Source organism: Arachis ipaensis, chromosome B3 (genome assembly GCF_059453495.1).
Source record: "Arachis ipaensis isolate K30076 ecotype BB chromosome B3, ASM5945349v1, whole genome shotgun sequence".
In the NCBI taxonomy this organism is placed as follows: Eukaryota; Viridiplantae; Streptophyta; class Magnoliopsida; order Fabales; family Fabaceae; genus Arachis; species Arachis ipaensis.
This window is the reverse complement of record NC_142438.1, coordinates 134324977-134345733: the sequence shown is the minus strand read 5'-3', so window position 1 is coordinate 134345733 and position 20757 is coordinate 134324977. Positions and strand designations below refer to the sequence as shown.

Below are 20757 nucleotides of genomic sequence, written 5' to 3'. Positions count from 1 at the left end.
AGATTTTTTTTTCTAATTTTTCTTAAATATGCCACTTTGACAAATGATATAAAAATGACCTCTTAGGTAAATATGGAGAGATTATGTCATTTGAACTATAATTTATTGGCACTACTTCATGTATATTAGTTGTTGTTTGTTTTAGATATTAATAATATATGAATAATATATGAAAATATACTTTATGAAATTAGATTACTCATAATTTATTTAGTATTTTTTATTTAGTACTATTTTTTATTATAAATATTACTTTGATATGACTCTATTGTTAGTTATAGTTAATTTTTTATTTATTTTACCCTTTTTAGTAGGATAAATAATTTATATTTTAAAAAAATTACAATCATAAACATAATATACAACTATCACAATTATAAATTTTAAAAGAGGTAAACAAATAATAAAAAAAAGTTTGTACACAACAAAAATAAAGTACAAAAAAAAAATAAAAGACAAGAATTCAATTCATTTGGAACTTGATTTTTTTTTTATACCAATAAATTATTTATAACCAGTGTGACTATTTTTATCATTATTCATTTTATCCGGCTGTACAATGTTTTTATCACAACACCCAATCTTTTTTGGATCTACAAACGTTACATACCAAACTTTTTTTGACTCCAAAAAAAATCCAACAACTTAATCATCATCATTAACAAGATCAAACGACATCTAATTAACCGTCCTCTTTTATCAATGTCTGGGCACATTGCATGACTTGTTGGGAACCTTGGAGGCAATAGCCACACGCGTAAACTTTTCCACTTCGCTACCTAATTTCAGCACCTGCTGAAAATTTTCTCTTTCAGCACCATAACATTACTCTAATGTTTAAACCTAAGATACTCAGGTATTTCAAACTCATTATTAGAAGATTACTTCTACTTGTAATGTTTTGTATAAAATTTATCAAGAGTAAAGTATTATTTTTGTCTTCAACGTTTGGAGTAAGTCTTAAAGTTGTCTTTAATGCTTTAAAATTGACTCAATGTTGTCCTGCCGTTAGGAATCTGTTAACAGAATTGACGGCGGGATAAAATTGAGACAATTTTAAAATGTTAGAGACTTAAATAGGACGAAAACGTAGGGACAAAAGCGATACATAGAAATAAATTTTAATTTTATCCTTCAATAATATCATTTTTTTACGGTACATAGTTATTCAATTATTTTTTTAATCACATCTAAGTAAATTACAGTTAATCACATTACTTTTATTCTAAATAAATTTATTTTTTATAATTTTGCTCTTAAAAATTTTTACTCATCATACAATATTTGTAAAATGACTAGTATATAAACTTGTGGGGAATAAAATGATACATATACAGTAAAATAATGTGATTATGTAATTCTAGTCATTCTACAAAAATTTTATGATGAGTAAAAACTTGTGGACACCATGACAAGGAGAAAGATTAACATTATGTGCCTACAAGAAACAAAATGGGTTGGTGCGAAGGCTAGGGAATTGGATACTTCTGGCTTCAAACTTTGGTATACAGGAAATGTGAAAAATATGAATGGGGTTGGAATAATTGTGGATAAGCAGTGGAAGAAGGACGTAGTGGATGTCAAGAGGATGGGAGATCGGATCATCTCTATCAAACTTGTGGTGGAGGGAGGTGCTTTCCATGTGATTAGCGCCTATGCACCGCAAGTGGGTTCGGACGAACAACACAAGATAAGGTTTTGGGAGGATCTAGAGAGTTTGGTTCAAGACATAACTTTGGGAGATAAGATTTTCTTAGGAGGAGATTTAAATGGCCATGTTGGTAGAGAAGTGACTGGATATGGGAGTATTCACGGAGGCCATGGTTTCGGGATGATCAATGTCGAGGGTAAAACTATTTTGAACTTTTCCTCAACATTTGATCTTCTCATCGCAAATACATGTTTTAAAAAGAGATACGAACATCTTATAATATATAAGAGTGGCATGGCAAGCTCTCAAATCGACTTCTTCCTATTGAGGAGAGTCGACCGAAAATTTTGCATTAATTGTAAAATTATCTCGGGAGAGAGTTTGACAACACAACATAGGGTGCTCGTCATGGATTTCCGCGTTGAGGAAAAGACATTATACGAAGAACCCAAGGACAAGGTGGTGGCGGATGAAAGGTGAGGAACAAAGAAGCTTCCTAAGACGGGTAGGAGAAGAGGCAAAGTGGGATGGAAATGGAAGTGCGGAAGAGATGTGGAGGAAAATGGCAGAAGTTATTAGAAGAACAGTAAAAGAAAGCTTTGGTGAATCTAAAGGAATAAGACCAAGAGACAAGGAGTCTTGGTGGTGGAATGCCAGTGTACAAGAAAAGATAAAGATAAAAAGGGAGTGCTTTAAAGAGTGGTCTTTATGCCATAACGCAGATAACTGGGAAAAATATAAGGCGGCTAAGAAAGAGACAAAAGTGTCTGTAAGTGAAGCAAGAACAAGAGCATATGAGGGTCTCTACTAGTCTTTGGGTACAAAAGAAGGAGAAAAAGGCATATATAGAATCGTAAAGAGCCGTGAAAGAAGAACGAGAAATTTGTATCAGGTTAAGTGCATAAAGGATAAGGATGGATAGGTGTTGGCTCAAGAGGAGAAGATTAAGGAAAGGTAGAAGAGTTACTTCTACGAGTTATTTAATGAGGGACAGAAGACTCTTCCGAGCCTTGGTCGATTATGTACAAGGGAAGAAGATCAAAACTTTGACTACTATCGAAGAATTCAAGACCTCGAGGTAAAAGAGGCTCTAAAGCAGATGAAAAATGGCAGGGCAGTAGGACCTGATAATATCCCGATTGAGGTTTTGGAAGGGTCTTGGAGAAAAATGCATCAACTGGTTAACCAAGCTTTTTAATGAGATTTTAAGGTCAAAGAAGATGCCTGATGAATGGAGAAAGAGCACCTTGGTACCTATCTACAAGAATAAGGGGGATATATAAAGTTACGGAAACTATAGAGGGATCAAGCTTATGAGTCATACCATAAAGTTATGGAAAAGGGTGATAGAACGGAGGTTGAGAAAAGAGACACAAGTAACAGAGAACCAATTTGGATTCATGCCAGGCAGATCTACCACTGAAGCGGTATACCTTTTAAGAAAGATGATGGAGAGGTATCGTAGTAATAAAAGGGATCTACATATGGTGTTTATTGATTTGGAAAAAGCGTATGATAGGGTACCAAGGGAGGTCTTATGGAAGCTTTTAGAAAAGAGGATGGTAAGGATCGCATATATTCGTGCAATTAAAGACATGTATGATGAGGCCACAACTAGTGTGAAGACTCAAGGTGGTGTGACAGAGGAATTTTCTATTGGTATAGAATTACACCAGGGATCATCCTTAAGTCCATACCTTTTCACGTTAGTCTTGGAAGTACTCACAGAGCACATCCAAGAGCCTGTGCCATGGTGGATGCTTTTTACCGATGATATCGTCCTTATGGGAGAGTCAAGGAAAGACCTAAATAAGAAGTTGGAGTTATGGAGAGAAGCTTTAGAAGTGTATGGTCTGCGCATAAGCCGGAGCAAGACGGAATATATGGAATGTAAGTTCAGTCCGAGAAGGGAAAACCCTAATATAGAGGTGAAGATTGGAGAAAATATCCTACGAAAAGTTAAAAGTTTTAGGTATCTTGGGTGCATCATACAGGATAATGGAGAGATTGAACAGGATGTAAATCATAGGATCCAAGCAGGGTGGTCAAAATGACGAAGTGCATCTGGTTTTATATGCGACAAAAAAGTGCCTTTAAAACTTAAAGGTAAATTCTATCGCACCGCTATAAGACCGGCTATGCTTTATGGTATGGAGTGTTGGGCGGCTAAAGGGGAGCATGAACATAAGTTGAGTGTGGCAGAGATGAAGATATTGAGATGGATGAGTGGTCATACGCGATTGGATAAAATAAGGAATGAAGATATAAGGGAGAGAGTTGGAGTAGCACCCATTGTGGAAAAGATGGTTGAATCGCGTCTTAGGTGGTTTGGACATGTGAGAAGAAGATCGATAGAACATCCAGTCAGGAGGGTGGATGAGATGAAAGATGGACAAGGAGCGAAAGGCTGAGAAAAACCTAAGAAGACCATCCATGAGGTGGTCAAACGAGATCTACATGTAAATTGTCTCTCTGTAGACATGACACATGACAGAGCACAATGGCGCCGTTTGATTAATGTAGCCGACCCCACTTAGTGGGACAATGCTTTGTTGTTGTTGAATAAAAATCTTTAAGAGTAAAATTATAAAAATAAAATAAATTTATTAAGAATCAAAATAATGTGATTAAGTGTAATTTATTTAGATGTAATTAAAAAATAATTGAATAACTATGCACGGTAAAAGATTGATATTAGTGAATGATAAAATTAAAATTTATTTTTATGTATCGTTTTTTTTCCCAACATTTTCGTCCTATGTAAGTTTCTAATGTTTCAAAATCGTCTCAATTTTGTCCTGCCGTCAATTCCGTTAACAGATCTCTAACAGCAGGACAACATTGAGTCAATTTTGAAATGTTAGGGACTTAAATAGGACGATTTAAACGTTAGGGACAATGTTGGGACTTACACTAAACGTTGGGTACAAAAACGATACTTTACTCATATTTATGAAACACTGACACTTCGCTGGGTTGTCGTGTCCGCGTGTCGAACATATTTCAGACACGACACTCACCGATACCCGTCCGACACGCGTGTCTGCTGTGTCCAACCGTGTCTTAATAAAAAATAAAAAATTCTTCTCCGGATACGCCTGGACACACTTAAATACCATCACGTGTCAGCGTGTTCAGTCTTATTTTTAACATATATTCTTAAAATAAATTTAGATATAGTATATATTATTATTTATTAAAACAAAAAATATTTTAAATACTTGATATGATTAAAAAAGATATTAAAAATAATTAAAAATTTTAATTTATATATTAATATCAATAAAATATCAAAATATCATTACAATTTATCTAAAAAATACTTTATATTTTATATGTATGCGTGTCCCCATATCATGTAAAATTTTAAACTTCGACGTATCAGCATATTCCGTGTCTGTGTCAGTATTCGTACATCATATACCACCACCACTTTAGAGATCTTATAAAGTGAATAAAAAATTTTGTAAAAATAATAAAAGTGAAAAAATATAATCAGTTTAGATTATTTGATAAGGAAGTAAGGAACTAATTGCAATAAAATTATTGATCCACTAATGATTACTCTTTTATTTCATTATTCATTATTATTTTTGAATTTAGATCCTCTAAATTTTGAATTTTACTTTAAAGAATAAGGTATAATCTCTCACTATTTATTTCATAGGTGGGATCAAGAGAAAATATGAGAGAAAAACCATTCAAAAATGAGAAATTACACTTTATCCTCTAAAATGAAAATTTAAAATTTAGAAGATCCAAATTCATTATTTTTATAGGATCCAGATTTGCAGTGTCATACAAAAATCTAATACATCTAGTATTTACTTGCCAATCAATGATCACCAGCCACACCATCATTTCTATGTTAGAATAAACAAGTAAAGGTAATAGCTCCATGATCATCTAGAATCACACTCCAGTGGACGTTCCTACTTCCTACAACTGAAGTTCCTTACTCATACAAAGAATGAAAGAACCTAATAGATAGCCCAAACTTCAGCTATGGTTATAGTGCAGAAACCTTTTCTGACAGACCAAGCTAGGATGAACTCCTTCACGTGGTTCAGATGGTACCACCATAAATTTGTCTTATAAAAAAAAGTGTTTCTAGTGCACAATTTTACCATGAAAACTACATAGAAAATGGCTAACCAAAAAGACTAATACATTAACCTCTGCTATGAATGCATGATATATATTATATGTTATACAACCACAACCAAGTCTTTTCCCACTAATTCGAGTTGCTGACTTATGCAATGTACTATACACTACTAAAATTAACAAAACATATATGTATAATAAGGAGTTTTATTCGTCGAAAATCAAATTCAAAAGTTGCAGTTCAGTATGCAGCATCATGATCTAGCCCTCTCCTCTGATTCAAGATATATACTCCTCACTCCGCAGCAATGGAATACTAATTGCACAGCAATGTATCTCGCGTAGCATTTCCAGTTGTTGGGTTCACTCTGTTACCAGTAACAAATTCTGTTATGGATGACTCTGATGAAGCATGTTCAGAAAATAAAACGAGATTAAAGTATAATAACATAAGTCTTTACCCATCTGCAACTTTGCAGAGATATTCGCGTTGATCGTCTCTTAGCGGCACATCAGTAAAATCTGGCTCCAACCAAGATAACAGACAAGGTTATTATTTAACCCAACTTATGCATCTAGTTTGCACTGCATTAATGAGTATATTACTCTATACTCTAACATCTAGACTGCATGTTGAGTATCCAAAATTACTGCAAGTTTTTTTTAACTGCATATTGAGGTATGAATTCTTAAGTAATTTTAAGCTACACTTGGAACAGGCATCCTACTGATTCTATATATTTTAGATTTTTAATCACAAAAGTCAGTTGCATACAACAGGCATGACCATAGATATAGTCCAAACAGAACTTGCTAGTTTGATGATATTAGTGTTTCTTGGAGAGGACTAATAAAATTTGGTAACTGTTCAAGATAGTTGTGTATCATAGATAAGTGATGCAATTACTTACCTGCTCCGGTAATATTTGATCCTTTAAAAGATGTATTTCCTGTTGCAAGTGCACCTTCCAGGTTAGCATTGCTTAAATTTGCCTACAAAAATTGGTCATGCCATGCAGAAGCCAACAGGATCAACATTGTGAAATGACTGAAGAAACAAAAAACCCATCACTTAGAGTAGAGCAAATTTTCAGCTTTAATTAAATAAAAAGAAGGGTTAATGGTATGTGACTGGAAGCAGAGTTAACAAAACAGCAGTTGCAGAAGAATCCACAGTCCATACTAGTTGACTCATCTGCATTTAATCTTATATACTAAACCCTAATTTGCTTACCTTTTGTTGAATCTGATAGCATTTATTGGTAATTTTATCTCTTTTATAAGTGATTTAACAAAGGGACAGATGATTGAATAAGGGTACAAATCAGTAGAAGAAAATTACATTACCTTTGTGACATTTGCCAATGAAAAATCTGCACTTCTAAGATCAGCATCTGAAAGGTCAGCACCTGACAACAACAAGAGAGATAGGCAGAGAACAAAATGTAAATACACAAGTATTTGTGCTGTTTCAAGAAACATTATAGTATACACATGTAAGCAGCAGGAAAACCTGTTAAATCAGCATCGAAGAAGCTAGCACCTAACAACTTTGCACCTTTAAAATTGGCTTGTCTCAATATGGACTGTAACATTCAATATAACAAAAGGTAAGTTGCATCAGAACAACCACATTCTCCATTAACTAAAAAAAAAAAAATAGAAAAAAGAAAAAGGAAGTTGGACCGTTTTGAAGTCTTGCTTGATGAGGGTCTTTCCACTGAAATCCTTGCCAGAGAGATCTTGTCCCCTTGTGACCTCTTGGCCATATGGACCTCCACCCTGGTTGAATTGAACAAGCTTCAGTGTTAACAAAAGTTATGAAGCAGATCAGAAACGGTTAGTGATTAGGGAATTGGACCTTGAATGCAAGTGCAGGGTCAACAAAGAACAGGGAAGCAGAGATGAGAGCAGCAAGGGTGGCACCAGACACAGATTCAGCCAATGAGAATGTCAGCTTCTGAGAAGAAGATTGTTGTTGCTTGAAGCTGAGTGTGAAAGGAGCAAGATGACAAGTGGGAGTTCTGATATGAGGTTTAGAAGTTGAAGAGGAAGTGGAACACAGTGAGAGGATGTTGAGACTTAGAGCCATTTCTTCCTTGCTTGCAATCAGAGACAAACGGTGAAAGCTACCATGCCATGTGTGGATACTGGATAATGTTGTCTCTCATCCACTCTGCATGTTTTCATTTTTTATTTTATGATTACATACTAATACTGTAAAAATAAAATTAGTCCACAGCATCAATATCTTATATTCTAATTCAGATATTCTTGATTTTAAAATAAAAATATATATATATTTTTATAGATACATAAAATGAAAGGTATTTTAAATAAATAGAAAAATTGTATTTAAACATCTCTCAATCTTATATATAATTAGGGATGGCAACACCACCCGAACTTGCGGGTACCCACTATGTCCTTATCCGATCGGGACGGATAATTATCCGCCACGCACTAGAGCAGATTTTTAGCGGGGCGGGACCGGGTTTAGGTGTTACCTGTTCCGATATATATATAATATATAATTTTAATACATAATATGTGTAATATATATAAAATAATTGATAATATTGTATTATATTTAAAATTTTACTTTAATTTATGTTATGTATGTGATGATGGTTATATAAAATTTGAAATTTAATTTTATTTATTAGATTTTAATAATTATAGGGGCGGGTATCCGCGAGGGCGGGTTAGGGTTCAACCATTTACTACCCGCGGATAGAAGTGAAGCGGGTTTTATGCGGGTTATTGTAAGGCAGGGCGGGATCAGGTAGAGCAAAAACCCGCCCCTACCCGCGCCGTTGCCATCCCTATATAATAGATAATCAAGAAATCTTATATTCAAGTATTTTATACTAAACAAGTAAAGAAATAAAGAAAAAAAAAAAAACAGACGATTATCCTAAATCAATAAGCATAAGAAATCACAAGACTCCGACCAAATAACATGAGTTGGATTGGTCTTGACCGCATATCTCGCCAGCCAATCTGCCACAGCGTTAGCTTCACGGGTAATCCATTCAAAATCCACAACCCAAGGTCTTGACAGAAGCTCTTGGATCTTTTGAAGAATATCAACCACATCACAATTAAGCTTTTTTGGCGAATTTGTTTAAAATGTGCAAAATGTAAAGACAATCTGTTTCGCACACAATATCTCTCAATCCACAATCCCAAGTTAAAATCAGACCCCTCCAAAAAGAAAAAAACTCATATGACGATAGGCTCTGGAGGATAGCTACTAGAACAACTCGAAATTTAACGCCCATTAGAATCTCTAATAACATAACCAATTCCTGCTAGATTTCAATAAAAAAACAGACCCACATCACAATTAACTTTAAAAGTGTTACTTGTTGGAGGGTCCCACTTCCTTCGATCCTTAAAAGTTATACAACTGGCACTGGCAGACTTTCTTAAATCATTAGCAGTTATCCGAGCCATAGCAACAACTTTATAGTCTGTCCACTGATCTTCATTGTTGAAAATATCATTACAACGATGCCTCCACACCCACCAAAGACCCACCCCTACAATTACCTCATTGTTCGGCATGACTTTCTGAATCCAAAATTCCAAAAGAATACCTTCAAATGAATCAATAAACAAAGGATCCCACATTTACCAAAGGGCAAAAAACCCTAATAAGCCAAGTGAAGAATCCTGTAACGTAAATACGCCAAAACGAAAATTGTTTCAGCAATAAGCCAGACTGTATTTTTATATAATTCGAACCAGGGTGGTTCGAACTCTATTTGTTAATAATTCGAACCACTGCAGTTCGAACTACAGAGAGAGAAGAAGCTTGAAGTAAATCGAACCAGGCTGGTTCGATTTACAGAGAGAGAAGCTGTATCATATAATTCGAACCAGGCTGGTTCGAATTATAGGTAAATATGCTGCATTAAGTAATTCGAACCACGCTGGTTCGAATTACACAACTTCTAATTCGAACCACCTTGGTTCGAATTAGTGGTATACAGAGCAGTATATATAGGGTTGTAAACGTGAGTTGCTCTCATTAGAGGGTGTAAGATGGCCAGTGAGGAGAGTTTTGGTATTTTGGTTCACCACAGAGGATCCATTAAGAGGAAAACTCGTTCCGGTGTGAAGTTCACAGATAAGGATCCCCTCTGTATTGTCGTCAGTCCTACGACGAGCTATGATGACCTTGTTAGATCTGTGCTGATGAAACTCGGTGTGGAAGGTGCGAAGCGGGTTAAGAATTTTTTCTATCGCATTCCAGTCACGGTCCTGCAGGATACTGTGAAGTATGATTGTTTCACGATTGGTAGTGATGAGGACCTGCAAGTTTTGTTTCTTTGTCGGAGGTAGTTCCCAGAGGTGAGGACACCAGAATTGTTGGCAAAGCTGGTTGATGTGGTATCCAGCTCAGGGGGTTCGAACCGGAATACCACCACTGTAGCCACGGCAGCCGGTTCCAGTTCCAGGCCTGCCGTTGCTTCTTCGTCCATCCCTGTGTACAAGACAGCGGTCCAACCGGTCGCCTCCCCGTCTTTCGCTGTTGATCTCAATGATGAAGTAGGCGACGTGGTAGGATCATTTGATGTTCCGCCGAACGGTTTACAGGGCGTTCCACCAGTGGGCGTCGGAGACGGATTGTTGGATGATGCAGAGGCGGACGACGTCGAGCCGGATATGATTGAGGATGACAGCGGCGACGATGTCGGACCGAGTGAGCCTGCATTGGCGATCGGTGGTTCTAGTTCTGGCACACAGCAGTATCCACCATATTTTTCCTCTTTGGACCTGGACGCCATGAGGCAGGAGGGTATTTCAGGGCATTCCGTTGGATACGGAGCTAGAGATGCGGAAGGGACAGCTGGTCTGACAGAGTTCCAGGTTGGTCAGCAATTTCAAGATAAAGATGAGGCCCTGTTAAGTGTGAAGACCTACAGCATCCGGCGAGGGGTACAGTACAAGGTAGTGGAGTCTGATCATCGCCGTTATGTGGGCAAGTGTTCTGAGTTTGGGAATGGGTGCACCTGGTTGATTCGACTGAGCCTTAGGCAGCGCAAGGGCATTTGGGAGGTTAAACGGTACAATGGACCTCACACTTGTCTTGCGACCTCCATCTCGAGTGACCACAGGAGCTTGGATTATCATGTGATTTCGGCGTTCATTATGCCAATGGTCAGGGCCGATGCATCCGTCAGCATAAAGGTGCTCCTAAATGCCACAGCAGCACACTTTGGGTTTAGGCCGACTTACAGGAGGGTCTGGATGGCGAAGCAGAAGGCTATTTCCCTCATCTACGGTGACTGGGATGAGTCATACAACGAGCTCCCTAGGTGGGTGTTGGGAGTCCAGTTAACGATGCCGGGTACTGTTGCGGTCCTACGCATGAGCCCCGTTCGAGTTGGTGGACAAGTTGACGAGTCTCAAGCCTATTTTCACAGACTTTTCTGGACGTTTCCACCGTGCATCGAGGCATTCCGTCATTGCAAGCCGCTAGTTAGCATCGACGGCACACATCTGTATGGCAAGTACGGGGGAACGTTGCTCATCGTGATTGCACAGGATGGGAACTCGAACATTCTACCTGTTGCATTCGCACTAGTTGACCGCGTACTTCTGAACCTGGCTAGGAGGAGGTACCACTCCAAGCAACTCCTCGAACCAAACCCAGGCTGGACGGCCACCCTCGATGTATATATGGAACTCTGATAGGCAGCCGCTGATGTAACGCCCGTCCACTGGCAAACCCAGCTGGTATGCCACGTCCTGGAGTGTGATCGTGCACTCTCCGAACGGCATATGAAACGTGTGCGTCTCCGGACGCCATCGCTCGACAAACGCACTGACAAGGGCCTCGTCCAACCGGAACCATCTATCGTTCAGCCTTGCAAGATGGTAAAGACCTGCCATCTGCAGGTACGGAACGTATCTGTCATCGAGGACCATGCCCTGCTGCCGCCGCATGCTCCTGATGCATCGCTGAGGCTGCGGAAGAAATGAACCGCATTAGTGGGACCAACTTAATTACCAGTGACAAAGATAATCAACACGATAATTGATAAACCTAAAAATCGTACTAAATATAAGCGCTTAAAAATCCATGAACGAGAACCACTTGCATAAACAACTAACATAAGAAACCAACATAAACCACTGACATGAAAGATCTAACATTAAACAACCACAACTAAACCGCTAACATAAACCACTAACATAAACCACTAACATAAACCGTTAACGTAAACCACTTACATAAACCACTTACACAAACCACTAAGATAAACCACCAACATAAACCACTAACATAAACCACTAACATAAACCACTAACAGAAACCACTAACATAAACCACTAACATAAACCACCAACTAAACCACCATCTAACCCGCATGCAAAACCACTAACATAAACTACTAACATAAACCACTAACATAAACTATTAACAGAAACCACTAACATAAACCACCATCTAACCCGCATGCAAAACCACTAACTCACATGTACCGGTAGAACAAAGTTATATCCGTACTAACCTCCTCGTTGATGACCCTAGCTATATGGGCGACTCCATCCAAGCGATATAACCGTGCCGGATCGTCCCCCATCAGCAGAGTATTCCGTTCAGGTCTTTGTCGGAGAGAATCTGGGTCCTTTTCTCTGAGATTTGGTGGGGTAGGGGAAGGTGAGAATGGTTCGAATGAGGCTGATTCGAACTCCTTATATAGCACAATCACTAGTAATTCGAACCAGGGTAGTTCGAATTACTTAGAACGCAACTTAAGTGTAATTCGAACCAGGGTGGTTTGAATTACTTGAAGACACTAAATTACCTATAATTCGAACTGGGGTGGTTCGAATTACATGCAATGCTAGTTCGAACCAGCCTGGTTCGATTTACTATCAACTCTTTCTTCCTAATTCGAACTGGCCTGGTTCGATTTATTCCTAAATGCAGTTCGAACTAGCCTGGTTCGAATTACATTAAAATATGATTTGGCCTATTGCTGAATCGATTTTCCTTTTGGCTCATTTACGTAAATTTGAAGTGATGTTGGCTTATTATAGTGTTTTGTCCTTTACCAAATGCTTCTTGATTTCACACAATTCCTAAGATAATTTCAGACAGTTTCACATCTTTATCTTTCCTCCCAAATACCATTACTCCACAAATCAACAAAAGAAAAAAAATTATTTCAGATATATGAATGTGAAATGTAAACTTACAAAATTTGTCAAGAAAACTCTACTCATTATACTAAATCAATTGTTACATATTCTCCACATTTTAAATCTTTCTTTTAAGATATCATAAACCCTTAAAATATTCCTCCAAGTAGTCGAGGCATTGTGAAAAAAATTGTGCACTATACTCCATCTAATATCTATCTTTATTATGGAATAGATAAATTGTATATTATTATTTACTATTGAAAATATTCACCTCCGAACTATTCCTAAACATATAACGTTATAGAAGAGTTATCAAATGTGTCTAAATCTAACAAAGAGCCTAACTAATATTATTGAGACACCTGATATTTATTGGAAAAAAAAAACAATATTAAAAAATATTATATAATTAATTAAGAATTCCAAATATCTCAATAATATTATAAATTTAAAACTTTTTTGCTAGGCAGGTTTTAGTCTTCTATAACATCCCCTACCCCCAAATAATGGTTTACTTTTTAATGGATTTGTAGTTCTATATGGAAAAATAAGGAAAAATTAAAATTGTATAAAAAAAATATATATCACTTTATTAGTGATAAATGATTTATGTTTCTAATAAATAACATATTCATTTGATTTGAAATTTTATGAGTATATTTAAGATCAGTTATGCTTTATAGTACAGAGTGTTGAACGGCCAAAAAGAGCACGAACATAAGTTAAGTGTGGTAGAGATAAAAATGTTCAGATGGATAAACGGTTATAAAATAAGAAACGACGATATAAGGAAAAGAGTTGGAGTAGCACACATTGTAGAAAAGATGGTAGAATCGCGTCTTACGTAGTTTGGACATGTGAAAAGAAGACCGACAAAGTACCCAATCAGAAGGGTGGATGAGATAGAGGGTGGATAAGGGGGTGAAAGGCAGAGGAAGATCTAAGAAGACCATTGATGAGGTGGTCAAACGAGATTTACATATAAACAGTCTCATTGTAGACATAATACATGATAGAATTCAATGATGTCGTTTGATTCATGTAAGCATGTAGTAGCCGACTCCACCTAATAGGATAAAGTTTTGTTGTTGTTGTTTATATTTAAAATTATTTAGAAACTACGAGCAAAAAAGCTAAATTCAATTTTTATGACCCATTTTTAATTTTTTTTAAATCTACTATCTACAAAAAGAAATAAAAAAAACTTGATTTAAAATCATCAAATTTTAAATATAAAAATTGTCCAATCGTAATTCATTGATGAGTTATCTATATGAGTATGTGACACATTAAAGCTTGTTTTGGTAAAATTTTTAAAAGCACAAATTTCTCATTTTTTGTTTGATAAATTAAAAAGATTATGTGCTTGTGCTTGCAATTTTTAAAAGATTGGGTTACTTTTGAAAACACTTAAAATAGAGCTTTTCAAAATTGTCTTGTACTTTTCAAAATTTAAAAATCTAATATAACTTCATATATTAACTAATTTTTAAATTTAATACTTGCATTCATGTCTATTATAGTATTTTGAAATTTTAAAAGTTTTTATACCAAACGCACTTGTTATTGCTTGTATTTATTGAAAGTTATTTTTAATTTGATTTACCAAACATAAATGTTACAATTTTTAAAAACTATCTTTTAAAAGTTAACTTTATAAGATACTTTTAAAAAATAAAAATTTTACCAGACTAAATTTAAGTACTTACTTAAACTGCATCAAATTACTTTTATTAACTCAGAAAAATATCCTAACCCCCAATTTGAGAAGTTGTGCTTTGTTCCAGACATTATTGGTGGAACAAAAATAGAAAATAATTTTTTGTCGCCGAGAAACAAAGCATCTATTTATGAGAAAAACCACAAGAGATTAGAGATGCAACAAATGGAGAGGGAAATCATTTGATGGAACATAGTTCTGGCATGATGAGATGGTCATGCTGAAATCGAAAATGACAAAAGTGATAGGTTAACGATTTGTTGTGATAAGGATACTTTATCATACCTTACGTAGATGACCATTTTCCATGATATATAGTTTCTCAAGAATGACTTCATTTAATATGAAGTTGAAAAAGTTACCTAATGTACGTGTATAAATAGAGGCTTAAGCCTCTAACAATTATACACAAGCAATAATACAAATACAAAATCTTCTCTTTCTTTCTACGTACAAAAGTTCTTTTCTATTCATATATTACAACAACAACAGAATAAATATATTATCCTTCCTTCCTTCTCATACAAATAAATCCTCTTTTATATTACAATCAAATACCCTTCTCCTTATATTACTATTACAATTCTTCCTCTTCTTTTATTTTATAAGTATTTTAAATTCTATTTTCTATTACTCTTTACATATAATATTAATAGCAATATTAACCATCTTTATTATATTGAGATTGCAACAATAAACAGATGCGATTCTCTCTCTCTTTATTTTTAATACTTCTTTCTATCTTTGTATATATATACACATTACAACATATAATATTATTATATATATATAAATTATTATTGGGCTAATTATTTTAATACTAGAGTCTTCTATTTGTACATCTCTATTATATATATCTTTTATTTCACAACACGTTATCAGCACGAGACTCTGATCAAATTTTTAGGAAGACTCAGGTAACAAATTTTCATTATGTCAAAACTCTCTCATCTTGAATTCAATGCTCTTGACATATCTGGAAACAATTATTTATCATGGATACTAGATGCTGAAATCCATCTTGATTCAATGGATCTTGGAGATACCATTAAGGCTGAAAATAATGCATCCCAGAAGGATAAAGCCAAAGCCATGATTTTTCTCCGTCGTCATCTTGACGAAGGATTGAAAAATGAATATCTTACATTAAAAGATCCTGCAGATCTTTGGAAAGACCTTGAAGAAAGGTACAATCATCAGAAAACGGTGATACTTCCTCAAGCCCGGTATGAATGGACGCATTTGCGTTTACAAGATTTTAAATCTATAAATGAATATAATTCTGCAATGTTTCGGATCACCTCACGAATGAAATTGTGTGGGAAAAAAATAACTGATCATGATATGTTGGAGAAAACTTTCTCAACCTTCCATGCCTCGAATGTGCTCCTGCAGCAGCAGTATCGAGAGAAAGGGTTTAAGAAATATTCTGAGTTAATTTCTTGCCTTCTTGTTGCCGAACGCAACAATGAGTTGTTATTGAAAAATCATGAAGCGCGCCCAGCTGGCGCCGCCCCATTTCCTGAAGTAAATGCGGCAAATCATTACCCCAGAAGAGGTAAATGGCAAGCTTTTAATAACAAGAAAAATTATGGAAGGAAAAAGAATTATGTTCAAAAGAGAGGATCTCACCAGAAGTGGGACAAAGAAAAGAATATCGGGCAGAATAAATCAACCGAGGAGAAGTGTTTCCGCTGTGGTGGAAAGGGCCATTGGTCTCGTACCTGTCGTACCCCAAGGCACCTAGTCGATCTTTACCAGGCATCTTTGAAAAAGAACGACAAAGGAAAGGAAACAAATTTTGTTTCAAATGATGCTGAGAACTCCACCACTCATTATGATGTATCTGATTTCTTTGAGGATCCTGAAGGAAATATTGGTCATTTGATCAATGATGGAATAGTTTAATCTATGGGATTGTGAAGTATATATGTAAATAAATAATGTAAAGAACTTATTGTTAAGTTTTATTTTCTATGTATTTAAGTTTCAAATGTGATGTACATAAATAATGAAATATTAATATTTATGAATTTTGAAATTATTAATTGTGTCAAATTTTAAAATAAAATTTTAGTATATGACATTATTTTATGTACAGTATTTCTTAGAAAAATAATTCTGATCAAGTATTCAATTTATCTGTGCATACTACTCATTCTATTATTATTTGTTTTTGAAGAGAATGGCAAGGATATGTAATGAAGATGTATGCCTTGCGGATAGTGCAAGTTCGCACACTATTCTCAAAAGTGATATATATTTTACCCATCTTGTGCCAAAAGAGGAATATGTTAACACTATTATTGGCTCAGGCAATGTGATAGAAGGCTCCGGAAGAGCTATAATTTTGTTTCCTGGAGGAACAAAATTTATAATAAATAATGCACTATTATCTACCAAGTCTCTGAGAAACTTGTTGAGTTTCAAAGATATTCGCCGAAATGAATATCATGTTGAGACGATGAATGAGGGAAATCATGAGTATTTATGTATCACAACTCATGATTCAAATAAGAAAGTTATATTAGAAAAATTACCCTCACTTTCATCTGGGTTGTATTACACCAAGATTAGTGCAATTGAATCACATGCCACTGTAAACCAGAAGTTTACTAACTCAAATGAGTTCATAACTTGGCACGACCGATTGGGTCATCCGGGAACAACCATGATGAGAAGAATTATTGAAAACTCTCATGGACATTCACTAAAGAACCAGAAGATTCTTAAATCTAGTGAATTTTGTTGTGCTGCATGTTCTCAAGGGAAATTAATTTTAAGGCCATCACCAGTAAAGATTGGATTTGAGTCCCCTGAATTCCTAGAAAGGATTCAAGGTGATATATGTGGACCTATTCATCCACCATGTGGATCTTTTAGATATTTTATGGTCCTGATAGACGCATCTTCGAGATGGTCACATGTGTGCTTATTATCTTCTCGCAACCTGGCGTTTGCGAGATTACTGGCTCAAATTATTCGATTAAAAGCACAATTTCCAGAAAATCCAATCAAAGCAATTCGTCTTGATAATGCTGGTGAATTTACTTCCCAAGCTTTTGATGCTTATTGTATGGCTAATGGAATAAGTGTTGAACATCCAGTAGCTTATGTTCACACACAAAATGGGTTAGCAGAATCACTTATTAAGCGCCTCCAATTAATTGCTAGACCCTTGCTTATGAGAACAAATCTCCCAACCTCGGTTTGGGGGCATGCTATTTTACATGCCGCAGCACTTATTCGTTTGAGGCCAACGAGTTATCATCAATTCTCTCCTATACAATTAGCTTTTGGCCAGCAGCCAAATGTTTCCCATTTAAGAATATTTGGGTGTGCGATATATGTTCCCATTGCACCACCTAATCGCACCAAAATGGGACCCCAAAGAAAATTGGGGATATATGTTGGATATGATTCTCCCTCTATAGTGAGGTATCTTGAGATACAAACTGGTGATGTGTTTAAAGCCCGGTTTGCGGATTGTCATTTTGATGAATCAAAATTTCCAACATTAGGGGGAGAAAATAAGCTTCCTGAAAAGGAACTTAATTGGAATGCATCATCATTGATGCATTTAGATCCTCGATCAGCGCAATGTGAACTAGAAGTTCAAAAGATTATACATTTGCAAAGAATAGCAAATGAATTGCCTGATGCATTTTCCGATACAAAGAGGATAACCAAATCTTATATACCAGCGGAAAATGCCCCAATTCGAATTGATGTCCCAGTAGGACAAGTAGCTACTGAAGCGAATTCACGCCAGAAGCGTGGCAGGACGGAAAATGTCTCAATTCGAATTGATGTCCCAGTAGGACAAATAGCCACTGAAGCAAATACACGCCAGAAGCGTGGCAGGCCTGTCGGTTCCAAAGACAAAAATCCTCGAAAGAGAAAAGAGGTAAATATGATTCCTGTTGAAAAAGACATAGTAGAGACACCCGCAGTTGTCCAAAATTCTGATATAACGCCAGAAGACGTTCAGTTACCTGAAAATTGTGAAAATGACGAGATCTCGATAAATTATGTCTTTACAGGAGAGAAATGGGACCGAAATAAGACAATTGTCAATGAAATATTTGCATATAACGTGGCATTAGATATCATGCATGAAAGTAAGGATCTTGAGCCAAGATCAGTCGAAGAATGTCGACAAAGAAGTGATTGGCCAAAATGGGAAGCAGCCATGAAGGCTGAATTAGACTCACTTGCAAAACGTGAAGTCTTTGGACCTGTAGTCCGTACACCTGCAGATGTAAAACCTGTTGGATACAAATGGGTATTTGTGAGAAAACGAAATGAGAAAAATGAAGTTGTGCGCTACAAAGCCCGACTTGTGGCACAAGGTTTTTCACAAAGGCCCGGTATAGATTATGAAGAAACGTATTCCCCAGTAGTGGATGCGATAACATTGCGTTATTTGGTCAGTTTATCTGCATATCATAAACTGCATATGCATTTAATGGATGTGGTAACAGCCTATTTATACGGCTCATTAGACCGGGATATCTATATGAAAGTCCCCGAAGGACTAAAGATATCTAAACCATCCAATGAATATTCGCAAGGGTTATACTCAGTCAAATTGCAAAGATCTTTATATGGTCTAAAGCAATCTGGACGAATGTGGTATAATCGTCTTACTGAGTATCTGGCCAAAAACGGTTTCAAGAATGATGATATATGCCCGTGTGTTTTCATAAAGAAAACTGCTTCTGGATTCATTATAATTGCTGTGTACGTTGATGATTTAAATATCATTGGGACTCCTGAAGAGATTCCAACAATTATAAAAAATTCTAAAAGAAGAGTTTGAGATGAAAGATCTTGGAAGAACTAAATTTTGTCTCGGCCTGCAGATCGAGCATATAAAAAGTGGGATCTTTATTCATCAAACAACATACACAGAAAAGATCTTGAAAAGATTTTATATGGATAAGTCACATCCATTAAGTACCCCAATGATTGTAAGATCTTTAGATGTGAAAAAGGATCAATTCCGTCCTAAAGAAGAAAATGAAGATATCCTTGGTCCTGAAGTACCATATCTTAGTGCCATTGGAGCGCTAATGTATCTTGCTAATAATACGCGACCTGACATATCATTCGCGGTGAATTTACTAGCAAGGTATAGTTCCTCTCCAACCAGAAGACATTGGAGTGGAATCAAACAAATTTTTCGATATCTTCATGGGACGGTTGATATGGGTTTGTTTTATCCCTATGGATCCAAGTCACAATTAGTTGGCTATGCAGATGCTGGATACTTGTCTGATCCACATAAAGGGAGATCTCAAACAGGATACCTGTTCACATATGGTGGTACAGCTATATCATGGAGGTCCACGAAACAAACGATTGCAGCAACCTTCTCTAATCATGCTGAAATACTGGCGATTCATGAAGCTAGTCGCGAGTGTTTTTGGCTGAGGAGTTTGATTCAATATATTATGTCATCATGTGGACTGATTGATCATAAGATAGCTCCAACTGTCCTGTTTGAAGATAATACAGCATGCATTGCTCAACTTAAGGGTGGATACATCAAAGGTGATAGAACAAAGCATATTTCTCCCAAATTCTTCTTCACTCATGACCTTCAAAATCAAGGGACAATTGATGTCCAACAGATCCGTTCAAGTGACAATCTGGCTGATTTATTCACAAAGTCACTCCCAAAACCCTCCTTTGAAAGATTGGTACATGAGATTGGGATGCGCCGATTTCGAGACATTAAATGATGTCGGTAAGAGGGGGAGACTGTACTCTTTTTTCCTTGGTCAGGTTTTTTTCTCATTGGGTTTTTCTTGACAAGGTTTTTAATGAGGCAGTCCCCATCACAAAGGATTTTGTACTCTTTTTCCTTCACTAAAGTTTTTTTTCCCATTGGGTTTTCTTTAGTAAGGTTTTAACGAGGCATAATCCTAAATGGTCATCCAAGGGGGAGTGTTGTGATAAGGATACTTTATCATACCTTACGTGGATGACCATTTTCCATGATATATAGTTTCTCAAGAATGACTTCATTTAATATGAAGTTGAAAAAAGTTACCTAATGTACGTGTATAAATAGAGGCTTAAGCCTCTAACAATTACACACAAGTAATAA

General features: G+C 36.1%; 1 protein-coding gene across 1 annotated transcript; it reads right to left on the bottom strand.

Annotated features, from left to right (window-relative positions):
• Positions 1-5815: 5815 nt before the first annotated feature.
• LOC107631292 (Tetratricopeptide repeat (TPR)-like superfamily protein) lies at positions 5816-7959 on the bottom strand. The gene is made up of 7 exons (XM_016334693.3): positions 7620-7959; positions 7445-7540; positions 7272-7344; positions 7106-7167; positions 6670-6751; positions 6220-6280; positions 5816-6126 (listed from the first exon to the last, which is right to left on the bottom strand). The coding sequence occupies exons 1-7, from the start codon at positions 7848-7850 to the stop codon at positions 6075-6077; spliced, it is 657 nt and encodes a 218-aa protein (XP_016190179.1). The 5' UTR covers positions 7851-7959; the 3' UTR covers positions 5816-6074.
• Between the last annotated feature and the right edge of the window lie 12798 nt (positions 7960-20757).